The 23249-nt window shown below is 35.8% G+C and overlaps 1 protein-coding gene across 7 annotated transcripts in view; it reads left to right on the top strand.

The window, feature by feature from the left end:
* Positions 1-2091, top strand: part of LOC100856504 (peptidyl-prolyl cis-trans isomerase NIMA-interacting 4-like) — a 138909-nt gene extending 136818 nt beyond the window's left edge. For all 7 annotated transcript variants that reach the window (XM_038581783.1, XM_038581784.1, XM_038581782.1 and 4 more), the window contains one exon: positions 1626-2091. In XM_038581783.1, the coding sequence (XP_038437711.1) occupies positions 1626-2066 (441 nt within the window). In that variant the 3' untranslated portion in view covers positions 2067-2091. The remainder of the gene's footprint in view (positions 1-1625) is intronic.
* The last annotated feature ends 21158 nt before the right edge of the window (positions 2092-23249 follow it).

Here is a 23249-nt window from a genome sequence, read left to right as displayed (position 1 = left end):
TTCTGAACAGGCCTACCTCATGTACCAACTATATAATGCATCCTTTTTATCTAGCCTTCTTATCCCTGATGACAGTATCCCCTTTTAAAATAGCACGTTGATTTTCTTGCTTTCCAAACCAGACCACAGAGCAGTATGCAGAATTCATGCAATATGCAATCAAGCATGGTCAGGCATTTTTAAACAAAAATGTATCCAGTGTTCAGTTTACTTGTTAAAGATTGGAGTCCTTGGATGATAAATTACATTTGTGGGAGGCAATGATCGGAGAAATAGAGAATGAGATTTGCAGTCAAGTATATTTTGATTCTAATATGAGCATAACCAAACCAACTTTTGCTACATTATACCAATTATTTTACTTCTGTGACCCTCAAGTTTTTCTTTTAGAAAAAAAGGAAATAAGATTTATCTTTTGAAGTTATTGGAAGGACTAAATAACTTAATGCATGCCAAACATGGTTATAGTTCCTATAATAAAGACAAGGTACTTGATCCCCTTTGTATTTTTATGAACAGGAGGGCCAAGTTCAGGTGTTATTTATTCATTTCTCACTCTTCCCATCAAGAGTTTACTTGGAACTACCATATGCCAGGCCTTGTAATGAAGCTCTTGGAATTCAATAGTGAATAATTTCTGTTTCAAGGAGTTTATAGTGCAGTGGTGGGGAGGGGGGGGAAGGAGACAGAAACTAGTCATTTACAATTTAAATATTCCTTAAGAATATGTTGCCTGCCTACTTAAGCAATTATATTAATAGAAATATTATGTAAGCCACATATAATTTTAAGTTTTCTATTAGCTGGATTGAAAAAGTAAAAAGAAAAAAATTACTTTTAAGTATATTTGATTAAGCATATTTCAAATAATCATTTGAGATGTAATCAATATAAAAATCACTAATAAAATATTTTACATTTTTCTTTTGGTGCTAAGTCTATGGTTATTTTATATTTACAGTGCATATTGATTCTTGGTAGCCATATTTCAAGTGCCCAGTAGTCCCATATAGCCGGTGGCTACAATATTAGCACAATTTTAGAAAATGCCAAAATATATGAGATATACTTCTGGCCTTCAACAAGTTTACAATGTTGTAGGAAAAAATTAAGAGATCTACTTGAATAGCTACAATACTCTGTATGTTGTATCAATGGTACAAATCAAATCAATTATTTATTTGTATAAGTCCACCTAAAATCAATAATTTCTGGATGATGATAATAATGATAATAAGCATGAATTTAGCACTTACTATATGCCAGGAATTGTGTTACATATAATACTATTATCCTCATAAGAGGCCTATGATATTTACTAATTTTATAGAAGAAAGAACTGAGGTCCATGGAGGGTAGGTATCCTGACAAAGTCGCAAAGCTTTAAGTATGAAATACAAGAGGTTAAGTTCAACATTGATTCCAGAGTCAATGTGCTTAATTGAGGCAGTCGGCCTTCAAATTGGACACCTGAAATTAATTTAGTACCATATATTAATTATACTGAAATTAAAACAAAACCAAAAAACACCATACAAACCAATTAGAAAATACAACCCAAGTATCTTATACTACTAACTAAAGAATTTGAGTTTAATTGTTGTGCTTTTTAAAATGGCTTATAGATGCGGCAAAGGAAGCCATTGAGGGTTCGGTCGCAGTTTTCGGAGATGCCGCCCAAGGAAAAGAGCGGTTCCAGGAAAGGGAGGAAAGGGGGAGCCGCCTCCGGGAGTGACAGTTCTGACAAGAAGGCCCAGGGTCCCAAAGGTGGTGGTAATACAATAAAGGTTAGACACTTTCTGTGTGAAAAACATGGGAAAATCATGGAAGCCATGGAAAAGTTAAAGTCTGGAATGAGATTCAATGAAGTGGCCACACAGTATAGTGAAGATAAAGCCAGGCAAGGGGGCGACTTGGGTTGGATGACCAGAGGTTCCATGGTGGGACCATTTCAAGAAGCAGCATTTGCCTTGCCTGTAAGTGGGCCAGATGAGCCTGTGTTTACCGACCCTCCAATTAGGACAAAATTTGGATATCATATTATTATGGTTGAAGGGAGAAAATAAAATGGTATGAAAGACTGAAAAAAAATGGCTTATAAACTCTATCATATCACATAGAGTAGTATTGGTATCTATAAGGATTAAGTTCAGTTGAGAATAATAGAAACTACACCCAGAGAATGGCTTAAACTAATAATAAAATGATTTCTAATATGACAAAAAATCCAGAGAAGAGCAGGACTAGAGCTGATAAGGTGGCCTAGAGATGTCCATAGAAATCCAGGGTCTTTGTATATTTCTTTCCAGTTAACCTTAATTGATGGTGTTTATCTTTGTCATCTGAAAATGACTTTTGTATCCCAAGCATGCTTCTGTGTTCTATACATACGAATGGGAGAACAGCAGAGTGAAACGGACACAAGAATTAGGCCAAGAGAATTGGCTAATTCAACAGCTTTCCCTGAAGTCACATAGTATGAATTCAGCTTATATTTCTACCCAGAAATTTGTTATAATGGACACTTGTAAGGAAACCAGGAAAGTGTGTTTTGTTTTGTTTTTTTTTTTTCACTAGGTACACTGCTTCCTTATCCAAGTGGGGAAGAAGGAAAGAAAAATCTAGCAATATCTCTACACAATGATCCTGTATTCAGCAAACTTACCCTGTATTAAATTTTAAATACTATTTGTGAGAGTGTGTGGTTATCTGTACTAGTTGTTTTGTTATCTTTTAAATTGTGATCCATAGTAATAATGTATTTTATTTAACAATAGTTTTTATTTTATTTTCAAAGAATGATATTGCTGATTTACTTTTTAAAGATTTTATTTATTTATTCATGAAAGACACAGAGAGAGAAAGAGACATAAGCAGAGGGAGAAGCAGGCTCCATGCAGGAAGCCCGATGTGGGACCCTGGAACTCCCGTATCACGCCCTGAGCCAAAGGCAGATGCTCAACTGCTGAGCCACCCAGGTGTCCCGATATTGCTAATTTAATTGAGACAGTGTGACTGAAGAGAAAATTTAGAGCTTAAACACTCTAAACTGAGTGTGCTTAGATTATCTTGTGGGCAGCTACACACTAGTTATGAAAATAAGAAAAATCTGTGTTTGACAAGTTAACAGTTTAACATTTAACCTGAAACCTTTGTACAAAAGAAGCAATAATAATCATTAGGGGATCCCCGGGTGGCGCAGTGGTTTGGCGCCTGCCTTTGGCCCAGGGCGCGATCCTGGAGACCCGGGATCGAATCCCACATCGGGCTCCCGGTGCATGGAGCCTGCTTCTCCCTCTGCCTGTGTCTCTGCCTCTCTCTCTCTCTGTGACTATCATAAATAAATAAACAAAATTAAAAAAAAAAAATTTAAAAAAAAAAAATAATCATTAAAGCCAGGAGTTAGTTCATCAGTCACTTATTTCCCATCTATCCACATTAAATCACTTGTCCTGAAATTATACTTCATGTCCACCTGCTTTTAATATTTTAACAGCCAGTTTTTCTTCAGGTTTTATATCTCTCTGTCCAACATAGGAATTAATGCAATGATGAGATTCACTTTAACATCATGAAACTAGCCATGTTTCATGACTCCATTTTCAGGAAGCTTATATTGATAAAGTAGGAGTACCTGCATGTGATAGAGTAAAGAAACTAGTTCTCTCTCTCTCTTTTTTAAAGATTTATTTATGTATTCATGAGAGAACAGAGAGAGAGAGGCAGAGACATAGGTAGAGGAAGAAGCAGGCTCCCTGTGGTGATCCTGATGCGGGACTCAATCCCAGGACCCTGGGATCACGATCTGAGCCAAAGACAGATGCTCAACCTCTGAGCCACCCAGGTACTCCAAGAAACTAGTTCTTACGGCTAGGGATAGATATCTGTTACAGGTAAACAAACATCGCCATATTGACGATTGGGCCTCCCATTTTTACCTGACTTTCAACTTCATCAGAGAAAGCAAGCTATTTAAAAAACCATTTAATCCAGCTATAAGACCATTACTAACTAATAATATGCGCTGAATAGTTATTGACCAGTACTGATCTAGTTTGGAAAGCCTTGTTTTCCATTATTTTGAAAAAGAGGTTTATGCATTACTGTAGAATGATAGAGTGGAAGCATATGGTAAAATTTTTGTTAGTTGGATCTTATCAGGATTCTCATTAACATGAGGTAATTGCTGTCTTCCTCAAGATCAACCTTATCAGAATAGAAAGATTCTCAGAAACCTATGAAATAAAGAAAAAAACTGTAAGTTACTGTTGAAGTGTGCTACTTAAAATGATATGTGGAAGGGATGATAGGAACTGTGGCCCCAAAAAGAAGGAGGCTCTAGCTGGTAATGGGAAGATAATTTAGGAAAAAGGCAATTGACTTTCAGCTTCGACTATTCACCATGCCTGCCACTATTACTGTCCTCATGGTACCTTGGCAGTTAAAAATGTTTACTTCTCATCTCAGGAATTAGAGCTGGAGGCTCAATCATTTGGTCCAGGATTTCTTAGGGGTAAAATCTGACAAGTGATCCAGACCCAGTGGTGGGGAGAAGTGGCAATGAAAAGTTATGAGGCCAGAGCATTCATGAACTGTCCCACCTCTCTCCATTCAACTACCAAGTGGTGCTGTATCACAATTAAGAGAATGCCTCTGTTAGTGCTGCTTTTCCCAGGGAAAAGCTGACAGTAAAGGCTCTTGTCCAAGAGTTGGTGGTGAAGATGGATCAGCTGTGTTTCCTGGTGTCTGGGCTCTTCACCCTAAGTCTTTCCTCCACCTCCTCCTCACCCTATCTGTATTGTAATAGATTTAGGTATTTCATATTTTCCAAACATGCATTGCTGGATAGAGTAGCCAATATACCCAGGGGAATATTAATTGACCATTTAAAACAAAGAGATGTTTAAGGAGTATATAAAAAAATAAAATAGGGGCGTATGTGTGGCTCACTTGGTTAAGTGTCTGACTCTTGGTTTCAGCTCAGGTCATGATCTCAGGGTCATGTAGCTGAACCACATGTAAGACTCTTTGCTCAGTGGGGAGTCTGTTGGAGATTCTCTCCCTCTGTCTCTGTCCCTCTCCCATTCATACTCTCACCATCTCTCAAGTAAATAAATCTTTAAAAAAATTAAATAAAATAACTTTTTACAGATAACAACAGAAACAGGTGTTTTTAAATACACAGAATTTAAAAGAGGCATAACCAACACTCAAGAGATAAAGGAAGATAATGATATGAAATAAGAATATGTACTAAGAAAATCAAGTAGAAATATTAGATGTGAAAAATGTTGGATAAGCAATATTAGATATTAAAAATAAAGAATGCAATATTTAAAAAATAGAATGGATGTAGACAAAGAATAAATAAGAAAACTAGGAGATCAGATTGAATAATTCTTCTAGAAGAAAGTAGACAGGATAAAGAAATGTTAACAAATATGGACCCTATAAAAAAAATCAATATCCATTTAATAGGGATCATGGATAGGAGGAAGTAAGTAAAAGTAGAGAAGATAAAATATTTTTTAAAAGAGTGAAAAGAAATTTCTCAGAACAAAAGATCTCAGATAAAAAAAAACTGTTGTATACCAAAAGAAAGTATAAAGAAAAGCCATATTTAGATATAGTGAAAATTTAAAATATTAAAAAATTCTAAAAATCTCTGTAAGAGAAGAGCAGATAATATATAAAAGAAGTAGATGTCATATCATAAGAAACAAAGAAAACAATGGAGTAATATTTTTAGAGTACTGAAAGAAACTTTCAATCTCGAATTTACATCTGGTAAAACTGTCATTTGAAAGTGACAACATTGGTCAAAACCTTAAGTATACAAGGACTAAGAAGCCTTGCCTCATAAAAATCCCCATTAAAACGCTTTTGGAAAAAGTACCTCCCCAAAAAAGAGAAGAAAGTCCCAGGAATGCTCTGAGAAATAGGTTGATTAAATTGACTAAATAACTAGATAAAGTTCATAATAAAAAAAAAATTAAGACCTAAAGAAAAGAAAAAGTAAAGCCCTAAGAACACAAAAACAAAATTCTGGACAACCACGAGCACTGGGAAGTGAGAGAACAAAGGATGTGGAGAATGTTCTTATATTTTCAGAGAGAAAATTAAGATTTTTAATACAAATAAAGCAGTAAAAGTTGAAAAAGAAACATAAAAAGTGAGACAAATTAAATTACAAAGATTGGTAAAAACCAATATAAATGTATCAAAAATCAAAATACATGTTATTTATGTAAACTTGCCAGTTAAAAAAAAAAGCAGTGATCAATAATTGGGAAAATTAATGCAGCTATATGCAGGGTATTAGGCTGCATTGAGGCCAGTCAAAACGAAGTCCAAATCTCAGTGGCCTAAAATAATAAAAATTTATTGCTTGCTCACATAAAAATCCAAAGTAGGTCTTAAGAGAGTGGAGGGAGTGGTATGAGGAGAAATGAGCAATGGAGCAGGAGGAAAATCGTGCTCCATACAGTTTATTCCGGGTCCAGGCTCCATTCAGTTGTGTGGAATTCTCCACTGACTCTTCTAGGTGTGGCAGCAAGCAAGAGAAGACAGAAAGCATGAAGGATACCACGGGAGATTTTAGAGTAGTTTGCAGTGGTTCACATCCTGTCTGTTCACATTTCCATTGTTCTGAATTCATTTCTGTAGCCCTTTAACTAAAGGGGAGATTGAAATACGGTGAATTTTTATGCCAGAGGGTGAAAGAAAATATGTTTAAATACCCGGTGTTCTCTCTTCCTGATCTCTTCTGGTCCTCATATATCTGTTTTTCTTTTCCTTTTACACAGAGAACACCCCTCCCCCCAAAGATAGAATCCCACCTTGTTCCCAGTCACTGCATCTATCATAAAGTCTGGGATATCTAGATGATGAATACTTTTCTTCCTCAAATTCATCTGTAGCTTTTCTTGGTCCAGAAGTTACAAACTACAGTGACTGCCACCAATACACACATATAATGCATGGTGGAGGAGCATGGGCAGAAAGTCACAATAAGGTTCTCATTAAAAAGTGGAAAATGTGTCAAACAAATTATCCTGAAAAAGCAGATATGGCTACAGTAATATCAGACCAAAGACTTTAAGACAGAAAGGACCATGAGAGAGGGCTACTACAGTTACTACATTAACAGAAAATGGTCACTCTGCCAATGTGATATAATATCACCAAACAGATATGCATCTAATTAAATAGTCTCAGAACATAGAAGGAAAGAGGAAACCATTACAAATCTATTTTCATATTGGAGAATTTCATATACCTCTCAATTATTGATAGATTAAGTAGACATGACATTATCAAAGACACAGAATAGCCTAACAAAACCACACAGTAAAAAGCTTGACCTAATGAATATATATCAAAATTTTCATCTAGCATTGAAAGAATTCATGTCCTTCTCAAGCATACATGAATTTTTTTAATTGTATACCTGAACAAAAAGCTCATAAAATCAGCTTTGAAAAATTTCAATGAATATATAACATGTAGACTACGTTGACTGAAAAGGCAATAAAAATAGCATTTAATGACTGAATAAATTAAAATTTTCTGAACATGTAGAAATTTAGAAACACTTGCAAATAACACATTGACTAATTCTATCATTTTAGAAAATAGCGAATAGCAAGAACTGAATAAAACACTCAAACAAAATCATGGGGTGCAGCAAAAGCAATGCTTTGAAGAAAATTTATTGGTTTAAATTAAAGGAAAAAGGCAAAAAGAGTCCAATTTGAAGAAATTATGAAAAGAATAAAGGAATAACACCAAAGTAGGTGAGCCAGATATGCTTATCCTAATATATCTCTGTATTGTTTAGCCGGACTACTGAAGTATGAGAAAGCCAGGCAATGCCTTTCAAGAGGCATTAAAGCGTAGCGAATTAACTTTAACAAGTTATAGTTGAGTTATTTACTTTGTGAACTGCAAGGTCAAACAGTCCTAGAATTGCAGGAGAAAAACCCTAAAGGGATAGTTTCTTTTGTTATGTTGCTATGTGGGAATAAACTAATACATAAACATAAGAGAAAAGGGATTTTTTTTCCACGAGATTTTTCTTGCACAGCCAAATATTTTGGTGGGAGGAGGTTTTTTTTTATTTTTTTTTATTTTTTTTTATTTTTTATTTTTTTTAATTTTTATTTATTTATGATAGTCACAGAGAGAGAGAGAGAGGCAGAGACACAGGCAGAGGGAGAAGCAGGCTCCATGCACTGAGAGCCCGATGTGGGATTCGATCCCGGGTCTCCAAGATCGCGCCCTGGGCCAAAGGCAGGCGCCAAACCGCTGCGCCACCCAGGGATCCCCTTGCACAGCCAAATAAAAGCAAAATTTAAAAATAACCATTATAAAATACAACTAATTTACATTTTCTTATGTTTTTGACATATAATAAGTGGTCAAATCTACTATTGTCATATGACCTGGCTCTACTTTATGCAAACCCAATATAGAATGGATGTAGAGCTTCTCAAGACATGTTTACACAAGCATGATTTGGTTATTACATCGTACTGCCAGAGTTTGTGCATCTCACTAATTGGCTGAAAGCTACTGAAAAAAAGTAACTATACTGTTTATCTCATTTTTATTTTTATTTTTTAAAAGATTTTATTTATTTATTCATGAGAGACAGAGAGAGAGAGAGGTAGAGACACAGGCAGAGGGAGAAGCAGGCTCCATGCAGGGAGCCTGATGTGGGACTCGTCCTGGGTCTCCAGGATCACGCCCTGGGCTAAAGGTGGCGCCAAACCACTGAGCCACCCGGGCTGCCCTCATCCCATTTTTAGAAAACCCTGTGTCTACCCTAGTGCCTATCTATTAAGAAAATAATAAGTGCACAACTTCTAGGTACATAAATCTGAATTAACAGCTTTGCTTGTTAAAATCACTCTGAAGTTTTAACATTCTCATTTTACTGAAATTAAAATTATATGCAATGATCAGTATCAATCTGATTAAATTTAGTTTAAGTATTTCTTTCTTCAATAAATTCTAAGAATTAAAGATCTGGGGTGTCTGGGTGGCTCAGCCGGTTGGGCATCTGCCTTCGGTTCAGGTCATGATCCCAGAATCCTGGGATCAAGCCCAGAGATGGGCTCTCTGCTCAGTGGGGAGCCTGCTTCTCCCTCTCCCTTTGCCTGCCACTCTGCCTGCTTGTGTGCTCTCTCTCTCTCTCTCTCTCCAAATAAATAAATAAAATCTTTAAAAATAAATAAATTAAAGTTAAAGATCATTTTAAGCCCAGCTGAAGTCATTTTACAGATGATAAGAAAAAAAGTAAATAATCTGTAAATAATTGTGTCTCTGGAGCTGCCATACTTAGTCATTGGCTTTATTTTAGAGTTAATAAAAGCTTATATGATTTACTCTCATCTTGATTGACAAATATTTAAATATTAATAAATTTGGCCTGTTCCATTAGAAAGTAAAATTATAATTTCAAAATTCTTACTAGGAGTGTTAAGTAGGAGATGTTTCTGTTTTTTGACAACCAGATGCCTCTACTAGTTGTGGTATGAACCAAGAAATCTCTTGGACTGCTGATCTAAAGTAGATAATTAAACTCATCTAGGCAATAATGTAAATTTCTATCTTCCTTGTGGTTAGGGAAATTCTCTAAGAGAAAGATATTTCTCTTACTTTCTGAGTATCATGGCTGTATTATCTCTGAAAATTAATGCTTATGATAGAGAGATGTATATGTTTGTGTGCATATGTTTGCTTACACTGTTGGAAATACCACAAGCCCAAAAATCAGTGCTGTCAATGCCATACCTGGCCTTTTCTGCTACTTTGAAGTACTAGAGACAATTTATCCTAGTGAGAACTTAAACCATGTCTGTCAATATGACTTAGCTGTTTTATTTGAGAGGGAGTACTTTGCTCGGGAAATGAGAAAACTAAACCAATAAATAATTTTACTATTGGCTTCAAGAAATTTTCACAAATAATTTTATTAGAGATAACATCCTGCTGGCCTGAGTCAAGAGATAATTTATAAAACAATTCTTTACTTACCACTTCAAAACCCCAGCTCCCTGTATCCACCAATCCTAAATTGTTGTCTCATAAAGATTGCCCAATCTTAATCATTTCCTTGCCTTGAACCATTCAAAGCTAGACCCCAAACCTTATAAATGTCCTCTTCCTGAGATACTAGTAAGACTGTTTCCCTTACTAAAGTGAATAAACTCAGTTTGTCCTTATTAACAGAGGGTCTGATAATACTTTTGGCAATTCGACATCAGGTATCTTGCCAAAGCCCTAGCTAATGTTGTTTTATTTTCATTTAATCCTATGTACTTCTCTAATGAAGAAAAGAAAAAGAAAGGCCCAAGGTAGATATCATTCGTATGGATAATGGTAGTTATTTTCCTAAAATGATAAGAAAATTTATTCTCTGAAAGTCTGATAAAGCAGAACAGAGTGAGCTTATGATGGGAACAAGGCTATGGATTGGCTTGCATCCACAAGTGGAAACATCATGCTGTAGTTAGCTTTTCTCTTGGAATCTGGCAATAGTCATATTTAGTATATAGTTTTTTTTTTTTAAGATTTTATTTATTTATTTATTCATGAGAGAGAGAGAGAGAGAGAGAGGCAGAGGGAGAAGCAGGCTCCATTCCATGCAGGGAACCCGACGTGGGACTGATTCCGTGTCTCCAGGACCACACCCTGGGCTGAAGGTGGCACTAAACCGCTTACCATATCCTAATCTTTTCACTTAGGACTGTACCTTCAGGTCGCAATCACAGCTTGGCTTAGTGGTATTGTGGAGAATCCAGGAGACAGATAGTAGGCAGTAGTGTTGTTGTCTCTCCTATATACTCTCCACTGAAGCCAAAGCAGCAATAACATCACTGCTTCCAAGAAGCTGGTACCCAGGAGCACAGTGATCAGAGACCCAGAGGAGAGCTAACTGGTAGGAGATGCAGCTGCCAGTGTAGATGGCCTCTGAAAAGGAGGACAGATGACTCCTTTCCCTTTCTTAAATGTAGTAGGGGCAGTGTTTTCACCAAAGGAGAAAGAGAAGTTGGGTTCACAGTTAGATAATTACAGAAATCTCTTTTTCCTTGGTCCAGAAAAGAAGAAATAAAATTAGTGCAATCCCTGCTCTTAATGTCTCAGTCCCCACAGGTCTGTAGATGCATGTAGGAGACCCACCAGTCACTCTCCTGCAAAGACAGAAAAAGGAGATTGCTAATTAGGGGAAGGATATCAAAAGGCTGTTGAATGGTTCTAAAGTTTTAACTACTAATGGTAATTATTAATCAACTCCTCGGCCAGGGGTAGATAGGCAGCTGCTATTTAGTCAAATAGTTATTTATCTTACTAAGGGTAGAGCATGTGGGAAACATCTCAGAAGCAGAACTTATTTCTTTTCTTCATTTCAAAGCAAGATAATACATTATCCCAGATAATTGTTCTCATTTTCTTCTAAGAGTAGATGTTTATATAAAAATGTGTGAAATGCAGTACTATAGAGTAGATTATTAATGCAACTCTGCTTGACCAGAAATAACACTGATTAGTGACGGTATATGTAATTTTTGCTACCAAATTAATTATTCATTTATGAAAATCCTTGTTTCTTTCAGTAGTCATGTAAACGTTGATATCCTACATAGTGTCTTATGTGACTAACTTATATTGGAAATGTAAGAGATCTCAGAAGTTGTATTTTCCCTTGTCTTTCAGTAACAAGCTTATTTATATATTTTAAATGAGAGTTGTATATGATACAATGAGGAGAGAGTCAATCATGAATGAAGGAATCAAAATCCCTGCCCTTGCTCAGCAATAAATTCTTATGACCTTGAGAAAATCCTTTAATTTCTGTGAACAATTTTTCTCATTTTTGAAACACTCATGCATCTGATCTAGATCAGGTGTTGGCAAACTTCTTCTAAAATAGTAGTATTTCTGGCCTTTGCAGGCCATTTGGTTTCTGTTGCAACTTCTCAACTCTGCTGTTGTAGTGCAAAGGCAGCCATAAGCAAAATGTACGAATGGGCATGACTGTATTCCAATAAAACTTTGATTATGGACATTGAAATTTGAATTTCATACAATTTTCGTATGTCATGAATTATTTTCGTCAGATTTTTCCCACCTATTTAAAAATGTAAAAACCATTCCTAACTCGTGTGCAATACAAAAACAGGCTACAGTTTGGATTTGACCCATGGACCCTGGTTTAATGACCCCTGATCTAGATTCTTTTTAAGAACAAGATTCTCAGGGCACCTAGGTGGCTCAGTGGTTGAGTGCTTTTGTCTCTAGTAGTGATCCTGGGGTCCTGGGATTAATTCTGCCTGGGGTTTGCCTGAGGGAGCCTGTTTCTCCTTCTGCCTATGTCTCTGTGTGTCTCTCATGAATAAATAAAATCTTTAAAAAAAATAAATAACAAGATTCCCTTTGGCTTTCTTGGGGTTGGAATGGATAAGGAACAGGTCAATTCTGAGGTTAAGAATTAAGGTGAGGGCAGCCTGGGTGGCTCAGCGGTTTAGTGCCGCCTTCAGCCCAGGGCGTGATCCTAGAGACCAGAGATCAAGTCCTACATCAGGCTCCCTGCATGGAGCCTGCTTCTCCCTCTGGCTGTGTCTCTGCCTCTTTCTTTCTCTCTCTGTGTCTCTCATGAATAAATAAATAAAATTAAAAAAAAAAAAAGCACTAAAAAAGAATTAAGGAGAGAATAGGTCCCTGGGTGGCTCAGTTGGTTAAGTGTCTGCCTTCAGCTCAGGTCATGATCCCAAGGGTCCTGGGATGGAGCCCCACGTTGGGCACCCTGCTCAGCGGGGAGCCTGCTTTTCCCTCTCCTCTTCGCTCCTGTTCTCTGTTGCTATCTCTCTCCCTCTCTCTTTCTCTCTCTAAGATAAATAAGATTTAAAAAAAAAAAAAGAATGTGAGAATAAAAAAGGTTTGGAAGAAGTTGCAGAAGACAGCATGATAAAGTAATGTTTTTGGAAGGGTGTAGCAAGCAACCAGCTGAAGGGACGGGTGACAGAGAAATCTTTGCTGAGAGGAGGGATGACAGAGAAAAGGGATAATTTGAAACAGTTAACTGCCTGACTGGGGACCCAGAATATCTAAGTATAATATCTCCAGCTTAAACTGAAACAGGAATAAAACTAGGAAAAAATTTTTAGTGGTATGTAGAAATGACAATATAGTACATTATATTTTATGCATGCATATTTGCATGTGTTACCAGTCATTAATTAATACACAGAGCTATAAAAAAAATTAGAAGTGTGTATGGAGAATGTGAGACATGCCTGATATGTACCAGTAAAAAAGCATAAGGACATGAACATAAGATGAGTAAACATAAAAACATTTTAAGTGAGCTTATGAATTTGTTGTCTTATTGTACTGTGATTTCATATACTTAAGTAATGCTATGTGGCAATAAGGATTGTGGCAAGAGCAGACTGGCCTATTGTATAATGATTTCTTCATATGTCAACAGGATGCAAGAAAAAATTATATAGGACACCTGGGTGACTCCATCAGTTAAGCATCCAACTCTTGATTTCAGCTTAGACCACGATTTTATGGTCATAAGATCAAGTACCTCATCAGGCTCTGCACTGGGCATGGAGACTGCTTAAGATTCTCTCTCCCTCTCCTTCTGCCCCTCTTCACTGTTCTCTCGAAAGAAAGAAAGAAAGAAAGAAAGAAAGAAAGAAAGAAAGAAAGAAAGAAAGAAAGAAAAAAGAAAGAAAGAAGAAAGAAAGAAAGAAAGAAAGAAAGAAAGAAAAAGAAAAAAATAATATTATTTACATGGATAACACCAAGGCAGATATTCATTTCATCTATTAGCTATAAAGGAGTCAACTCCTATTATCACTATCTGGGCAAGGTGTTACAGTGTGTTTTTAATACAGTATGAATTTTTTAATAAACTCACTAGAGTGCTTTGGGTCTGTGACTCACCTTACTCATGCTGGCCAATGACTTCAAGGGCAGATCAGTGTAGATACAGATATTTGTTTCTCAATCCAGCAGCAATTTGATGACATTCCAAATAGATATCTTGCTTTGGCCACATATGAAAATAAAATATATCACAAAGGACTGAAATATTTCTAGCTAATTTAACAAAACTGACATTATGTTAAGGATGAAGAAAATATAAACATGTTATAAAGATTTTTATAAATGTATTTCATAAATGGAGATAATAAAGAACACTGGCGTGTGTGCCCTGAAAGGAATGGTTTAAAGTAAAAAATAATTAGGATTTAACTAAGTGCTGACTCAATGAAGAAATATTAGCAATCTTCATGAGAGTCATAAACATTAACTCAACTCCCCCTTTATTCATCAAATATACTCAAATGTGTAATAAAAATTAATAAGATGTCATTAAGAAAAAACAAATTTTTATAACTTCATGGGGAAAATTGCTGACATTAGGTTTATCTTAATGTAGGAATTTTTTAAATGGACTCTTAAAAGTATTCGTCAAGGAGAAAAGTCACTAACCAGACAGTAACAGGTACTATATTAAGTAAATGTATTTTTCCATTTTAGAACTCTGCTAATAAGGTTTAGTGGTGTGATATCCTGGGTCTCTGACTCCTGTTCTTATCTCAGCCTCGTCTGGGTTTAAAATGTATGGAGCTCAATTATGGGAATACTTGTCAAGGCACACCTTGTTTTTTAGCATCCACTGAATGAAGAAGCATCTATTAAGCTATTGAGACATTAATGCTATAGTGCATATTGCAATCCTTAAGTTCTCTGCCTGTGGTTTGAGTTACAACAATGGATGCCCCTAGAATTCTTGCTACTCTAACATAATGTTAGTAATGTCTGGTCAACAGAAAGAAACTTGAATTTAAGTTTCTAAGTTTTTCCTCATCTCATCTATTAGAATACCTACTGCAGGTATTGATCACTCCTGTGATATTTGGTGAAAAAATATTTCACATTAGAGGAGAATGATTCATAACACCTCAGTCCTTAAAATATCTATCAAAAGCAAACAGATGTATAATAAATACACTATATTTAACGGTAACTAACTTGAATTTAAATACCTCCCCCACATATGCAAACAGGTGTGAAACTTCAGCCTCTTCATTTTACAGGTGGCCAAGTTGGTCTATAATTTTTCTTCTAGGATCTGTGTCACATTTTAGTATTAGGGTTATGCCATCATTGTTTTAAAAAGAGCTGGAATATGCTATCTCCATATCTATTTTCTGAAAAAGATTACACTAGCCATTCTTTTTGTTGTTGTTGTTGTTAAGATTTTATTTATTTATTGGACCTACAGAGAGAGGGCACAAGCAAGGGGCACAGCAGAGGGAGAGGGAGAAGCAGGCTCCTCCCCGCTGAGCAGGGAGCCTGATGCTGGGTTGAATCCTAGGACCCTGGTTCTGACCTGATCTGAAGGCAGATGCTTAACCAACTGAGCCACCCAAGTGCCCCTCATTTCTGGATTTTAATAATTTGAATCCTCTCTCTTTCTTTATTAGTAAATGTAGCTTAGATTTTGTTAATTTTGTTGATCTCTTTTAGAAAACCCAACTGTTGGTTTTATTGGCTCTCTTTGCTACTTTTCTAGTCTATGTTTCATTTACCTGTTAATCTTATAAAGAATTCCTTATTTATGATGAGTTGTTTCTCCTGCTGGTTTCAATTTTTTTTTCATCTTGGTCTTTGACACTTTGTTTATAATTTATCTCAGTGTAGATCTCTGCATTTATCTGTCTTAGAGTTTGCTGAGCTTCTTGGATGTGTATATTCATTTCTTTTATCAAATTTGAGAACTTTTCAGCCATTATTTCTTCAAATACTCTTTCCGATCTTTTCTCTATCTCCTCTTCTCTGGCTCTCCATTATGTGTATGTTGGTAAGCTTGATGCCACACAGTTCTCTTAGACTCTGCACTTTTTTCCCATTCTCTTTTCTTTTATTCCTCAGATTAGATCATTTTAGTTGGCCTATTTTTAAGTTCACTGGTTTTTTCTTTTCCTCTGCATGTTCAAATCTACTATTGATCAATTTTTATTTTAGTTATTGTACTGTAAGCTCCATAATTTGATTCAGTTTATAATTTCTATCTTTATTAATATTCTTTTTTGTTCAGTCATTCTCCTGGTTTCATTTATCTTACAGCTTCTTTCAGCAATTTGAGCATCTTTAAGACTATCGATTTAGGAGTGTCTGGGTGATACAGTTGGTTAAGCATCAGACTCTTGGTTTGGGCTCAGGTCTGGATCTCAGGGTGAAATCAAGCCCCGTGTTGGGCTCCACACAGCACAGAGTCTCTTGAGATTCTCTCTCCCTCTCCCTCTGCCCCTCTGGCTTGTTCTCTCCCTCTTTCCCCTTCTCTCTCTCTCAAAATAAATAAATAAATCATTTTTTTAGAAAAAGACTTTTGATTTAAAGTATTTTCTAGTAATTTTAATTCTGTGCTTCCTCAGTGACAGTTTCTGTTAATTTCTTCTATGGATGGTTCATATTTCCTTGTCTTTATGCATGCTTCACAATTTTTTTATTGTTAAAAGCTGAATGTTTGAGTATTATAATGTAAATCAGAAAGTCATATTTTTCATCCTCCTCAGCGTTTATTTTTATTGCTTACTATGGGTTGTAGTTGTTTACTTAGTGAATTTTCTGAACTAATTGTGTCAACTAGTTTTATTTTGTTTGGTAAATGATTTTTTGGGGGGGGTCCCCTTTGGTCTCTGAAGTTTCTGTTCCTTAAGCTTTTAGTCAGCTAGTGTTTTGATAGTAATTTCCTTGAATGCCTGGATCTCCACCCCCAGAAGAAGAACAAAAAGAAGAAGGAAGGGGAGAAGGAGGAAGGGGAGGGGGAGGGGGAGAAGGGAAAGAAAGGAAAGAAGGAAGGAAGGGAAGAGCAGGGAAGGGAAAAAGAAAAAAAGGAAAGCAAACAAGCAAACAGGCAAACAACCTCTCCTAGTCCCTGTAAATTGGCTCTATGTTGTAGCACTCTTTCAAAGATTCTCTGGCCCATTTATAACTCTGCCTTAGCCTTCATTTCTTGCTTCTGCTAAGCATAAACATCAGTCAGAGGTAAAAGCTTAGGGTCTTCTTAGATCTCTTCTGAGCATGCATCTTACCCTGGACCTGTGCATGGCTTTCTAAATTTCCTGTATGTATTTTTGGGTGCCTTAATTACCCAAAGAAGTTCTCTTCCCACCTTTTTCTCCCAGGTGTATCTATAGTTTGACTTTTTGCTAGTTATATAGTTTATATAAAAAACTAGTTTATATAAAAGTTATAGTATAACTTTTTGCTCCATACAGCAGTGGTACATTTTTCATTTACACTACAATGTATTTTTTGAGCCTTCTCTGAAGACACTTCTCTGCCTTGAGAGAATTCCAGGTTAGGTGAAACAAGTCAAGTGTTTTGTGTCATCCTTCAGGTAGGCTAAGGCAGCAGGAACAACCTGTTCTTTGGCAATAAATTCTGCTCTTATCACTATGGAACCAACGGTAAGGGTCCCAAACAGGAAATGTGAGCTGCCATCTTCAAGACAGCTATCAAGCTGTGGAAAGAGTTGAACAGAGTCAAGGAAAAATGCCACAAAGCTTTCCTACCATTTTAAAACTTCCCTTTCTTGATGAACATTTACTTTGTTGCTATGAGTCCTTTGACTATCTCTCAGAGTTCTTCCAGCTGATTCTGGCAATTTTTGCTCAATTTCTCGGTGCCTCTTGTGGAGGGACAGGCCCATGGAATCACATTCTCTGCCATGTTTGCAGACATCACTCTGTCTTCATTGACTTTTTAAATTTTCTACCTCATAAGCATTTAAAACTATAACTTTCCCTTTAAACATTTCTTTCGCTATACTCCACAAAATTTGTTGCACTATATTTTTGTTTTCAATCAGAATTATTTTCTAATTTTCCTTACGACTTATTGGTTGATCCTTGAGCTATCTAATAGTATGTTGTAAAATTTCTAAATATTTGATGTATTCCCAGAAATTTTCTTGCTGCTGATTTTTCATTTAATTCCTTGAGGGGGAGTATGGGAATATACTCTCTAAGATTCCAATCTTTTGAAATCTTTTTAGATTTATTTTATTGGTCAAGTTATTGTCTATCTTAGTGAACATTCCACGTGTAAGCCAAAACCCATGCGCGTTCTGCATTTGTTGTGTATTCTTCTATAAATGTTAATTAGATCAAATTGATTGCTAATGTTGATCAAATTTATCTCCTTACTCAGGATTTGTTTATTCTATTACTGAAAGAAGAGTGTTGAAATGTCCACCTAAGTTAATGAATGGGCTTGTATAGTTCTCCTTTTATTTCTGTCATTTTTGTTTCGTGTGTTTAAAGGAATGGTGTAATAGTTCTCTTTCTAATTAGATGGCAATTTTATCATTATGAAATACCTTACTTTATCTTTGATGTCACTCTGGGTTCTGCAGCCTACTCTTTTTGATGTTAATATGTCTATACCATCATCTTTATGAATAGTGTTTACATTGGAGTATCTTTTTCCAGCCTTTTTATCTGTGTTTTTATAGGTAAAATGTATCTCTTACAGATAGCATGGAGTGGGGTCATCCTTTTCTTCTAGCTTCTCAGTATTTGCCTTATAATTCGATTTAAATTATTTGCCCTAATGCATTTGTTAATGAGGTGAGGAGAGGTTCCTGCCAGATTGATGAAGCCCAGTCCTGCTTGGAGATCCCATCCTGTTTCCTTCCTTTTCTTTGTAGGTGTTGATCCTTAATAACTATCCTGTACCTCCAAACTCTATTTCAGGGCCTGCCATAAAAAACTTCTAATCTTGTTTCAATGCCTCCTTCATCACTGCAACCACAATGACTAAGAGTGAGGTTGCATGGTTTTCTTCTTTAAAATTTGAATTAAAACAAAGCAAGAGGGATCCCTGGTGGCGCAGCGGTTTAGCGCCTGCCTTTGGCCCAGGGCGCGATCCTCGAGACCCAGTATCGAATCCCACGTTGGGCTCCCGGTGCATGGAGCCTGCTTCTCCCTCTGCCTGTGTCTCTGCCTCTCTCTCTCTCTCTCTCTGTGTGACTATCATAAATAAATAAATAAATAAATAAATAAATAAATAAATAAATAAAACAAAGCAAGATATAATGAAATGAAACTAATATTTCTTGAGTATCTAGTAACTTTAACTCATAATATAGTTGTATTTGTTCCATAAAATCGCTTTCTTTTGAACTTTATTTGAACCACTTTTTAGATCACATATTGGAAAATATAGTACAGAAGTAAGTTTGAGTACACATTAGAGGTTTTGCATTATAATATACCAAGTTTATTTTAAATATAGATATTGTTTAATGAAGTTCAGGACTTGCTACCCTAAAATATGACACCTTGGCATATTGAATATTTTAAGCAGAATGAATTTGAGAAAAAGACAGAAGCAGGAAGATCTCTCTCACATTCACGGGGTTTATTTATTTATTTATTTATTTATTTATTTATTTTTAAAGATTTTATTTACTTACTCATGGGAGACACAGAGAGAGGCAGAGACATAGCCAGAAGGAGAAGCAGGCTTCTCATAGGGAGCCCAATGTGGGACTCGATCCCGGGACCCCAGGATCACGCCCTGAGCTGAAGGCAGAAGCTCAACCACTGAGCCACCCAAGTGCCCCTCACAGGTTCTTTTACCTAGCAGGCAATGTAAGAGAATTGCTCTCCTTATGTGAGATTTGCTCTCTTTCTACCCAGAGGAAAGGAGCCATCTTATCTCCAAGACAGGGGGATGCCAAGAAGAATCTGAATAATCAGGCCTTGCTAAGTTTCCCCCCAGCTTACTACACTTAGCTCATACTCTTTGTCTTATCATATCTTTCCATGGCTGTGCACTTTTCATCACTCCTAGCATAAAAACACTTAGGTTTAGCTATTACTTTGGGTCTTCATTTCCTTATCAGAACTTCCATGTCACATAAAATTTATATTGAATGAATTTGTCTGCTTTCTCCTGTTAATCTTTCTTTATCAGTTTGATTTTCAGACCCAGTCAAGGACCCTAAGAGGTTCAAGGAAAATTTTTGGCTCTCCCACACCTTATTAGAGAACACATGATCTAACAAGAAGAGCACCTGAGATCTATTCTCACTTAGACATTTATCTTTTCTGATCTTCAAGTTTTCATCTATGAAGGAGGCAAGATTAAAGAATAACATTATCTAACTCTACAGAATTGTTGCTCCATTTTGATAACATTTGTGAGAGCATGTTAACAAAGTTCAAATACCAGGGAAATTGATGTGATTTTTAATGATTCCTTATATAGGACTAGAAAGAAAGCTGAGGAAAATTATATTTCCTTTTTTTAAAAAAGATTTATTTATTTATTTAAAAGAGAGGCAGGGGAGGGGCAGCAGGAGAGGGAGAGAGTGAATCTCAAGCTGACTCCCTGCTGAGCATGAAGCCCCAATTCAGGGAACCATCTAATGAACCTGAGATCATGACCTGAGCCAAATCAAGTCAGATGCTTAACCAACTGAACCACCCAGATGCCCCAAGAAAAATTGTATTTCTTTCTGATCCCCAGTTTATGAGTTCCTTGAAGAAAAATACTACATTTTTAAATCTTTATACCTTTAGTACATAGTAGAGTGCCTAACGCTTGGTAAGCACAAATTGTATATTCTGAGTATTGAGGGAAAAATGATCTCATCCATTTAGAATTACCTGTTTCATAAGCGAGGTAACATAGAAGACAAACCTTAAACACTGGACAGAACTTTGACAGGCAAAGTTGTTAGGCAGGTCTCTCCAGAGTAAAGGAACAGCCTCACAGAAGTGGGAGAAGAAAGATTTGTGGATATGTCAGCTTAAAGAGGAATTTACCAGGATGCTCTGAGATATTTCCTAACCATTTATTTATTATTTCTAGAGTCAATATAAATGGGCATAGGGTTGTTTAGAACTCTTCATGACAAATCTCCACAGAGCATTTAGTTTTTACCTCATTGAGGACTCAGGACTTTATTCAGGACTCTGCTCTCTGACTTCTCTTTTCTTAGAATGAAGAGCATACAAAAAGTCAAGAATGTTGAGATGTTTTACCCTTTCAACTAATAAGACAAATATAAATTAAAGCAATAGTCAAATTTTTTTGAGGGGGAATGCTATTAGATTGGCAAAGATTTAAAGAATTATAATACATGAAGCCTAAAGTTGATGAAGACATTGAGAAATAAATATATTAAAAGTATTGCTAGTAAGAGCAATGTTGCACTCTTAAAAAAAATTGCAGTTTGGTAGTATTTATCTAGAGCTTTTTAATTTTGTATACATTTAGGAAATTATCCTAAAGGAATACATATGTAACTCTAAAAATAATGCTCACAGAATTATGTGTAAAGTGGAAATTCAGAAGCAAACTAAACACTCCAAAAAAGGCACTTGATCAAATAAATTGCCACATTCATAAAATATAATACTATGCAGGTTTTAAAGCAATTATGAGAAAAAACTGTTCTAATTAATGCATGAAGAAAAAATTTCATTATAAATTATTAAAATGCTTTAAAAAATAAAATATTTCATTTATCACACTTTTTTTTTTCTTTTTTTTCTTTTTTTTTTTTTTTTTATCACACTTCTTTATGTGGATGTGGAGAGGATAACCAAAATCTTAACAGTAGTATTCTCTGGGTAGTGGGGATATTTTAAAATTCCCTATAGTAATATTATATAATAAAATAATAAAATAAGCTTTTAAAAACTATATTGCATAAACATGTAGGTGACAGAGTCTTTGCTTGTCCAAACTTTAGTCAGGTTTCTGAACTTTCTCCTAGGCCCTTTGGTACACTTCCTTGTAAAATCTAATTTTAGCAGAATCCTACTAAGTCATTTTAATCAGCACCCCTTACCCTTGATATCACTCTTAATATGTGACCAGGTTCTTCATCTTCCATCATTATCCAGGTGATGTCTCATCACCCTGGCCTGTTTTCAGCAAGAATTCTGCTAAGTAGGTTTAGATAGAGTTCCCCTTTCCCATGATGTTTCCCTGTTAATAATTTTCCATCCACTGACTCCCACCCTGCAACTTGGTTATAAATTCCCACTGGCCCATGCTACTTTTGGAGTTGAGCCCACTTTGTCTCTTCCACTGTAAAACACCGCTGCAGTATTTCCTATACCTATTGCAATGGTCCTAAATAGAGTCTGCTTTACCCTCTTAACAAATGTCATTGAATATTTTTTTCTTTGACATAGATACCCCTCTCTTTTCTTCCCAATCCCCAGTTGTTGCTTCTCTAGTCATAAGCATGGTTGAGAAGTTGAGAGATCACAGTTTTTCTAAGGAATGAGATTCTCAAGGAAGATTAATAGTGAAAAAAGTAGAGTAGGTGAAGTCTAAAAAATAAGCTGGCAAGTTAGAGTAGACTGACTATATTGATTGGCGAGAAACTGTCTTCAAATAAAATGGGTACATTGTGTGCTAGGAGCCAGAGAAAGAAGTTGAGAGCACTTTCTGCATTTTAATGGCTTTTCACATATTTCCTCTGGCTCTACACAGAACAAGCAGTAGAATATAGCAAGGTCTCTCCAGATTAACACTCTCTACCACCAATTAGAGTTGGATAAGATAGTAAGGTCAGTGACACAATTACGACTAACAATTACAAAGTATGCCAGTCTATGAGGAGCATAACAAGAAAGCAGTAGTAACAGTGTAGTTAGGGCTTTGCAGAGAATTCTAGTTGTAACATGGAAATGTGTAATTCTTCATCTACCAAAGTGGAAATGGTTATAATATTTCTTATTAGTATTATGGTTTTGATTTATAAAACCTCTTTTAAGGTACCAATCATCTTATTAAATTCACATGAAAGAAGTATTTACATATTATTAATTTGAAATGATGCCAAATGATTTTTCTGCCTTAGGGCAATCATAGGTTATAGCCTATTCTTTCACCTGATTTAGATCATAAAAGGTGATTTGACATGCTTCTAATCAGAAGAAAGTAGGGAAGTTCAATAACAACTCATGATTCTATTAGAAAATACCAGGTCTAAAAATGAGAAAACAACCAAAATGTTTTGACTTAAAACAATTTTTTTAGAGCAAGATAAAGGGAATAGCATACAACACTGAAGCAATGCAGACTTGCTAAATGACTTCAGAGAAACTAAGATGAATTTTTAGAAACTGTTTGGCAATTTTTTTTAAAAAGCATCTTCTCTATAAAAGAGGAATAGGTTATATATATAT

The sequence above is a fragment of the Canis lupus genome, chromosome 32 (assembly GCF_011100685.1).
Source record: "Canis lupus familiaris isolate Mischka breed German Shepherd chromosome 32, alternate assembly UU_Cfam_GSD_1.0, whole genome shotgun sequence".
In the NCBI taxonomy this organism is placed as follows: domain Eukaryota; kingdom Metazoa; phylum Chordata; class Mammalia; order Carnivora; family Canidae; genus Canis; species Canis lupus.
This window is presented reverse-complemented; position numbering and strand designations above follow the sequence as displayed.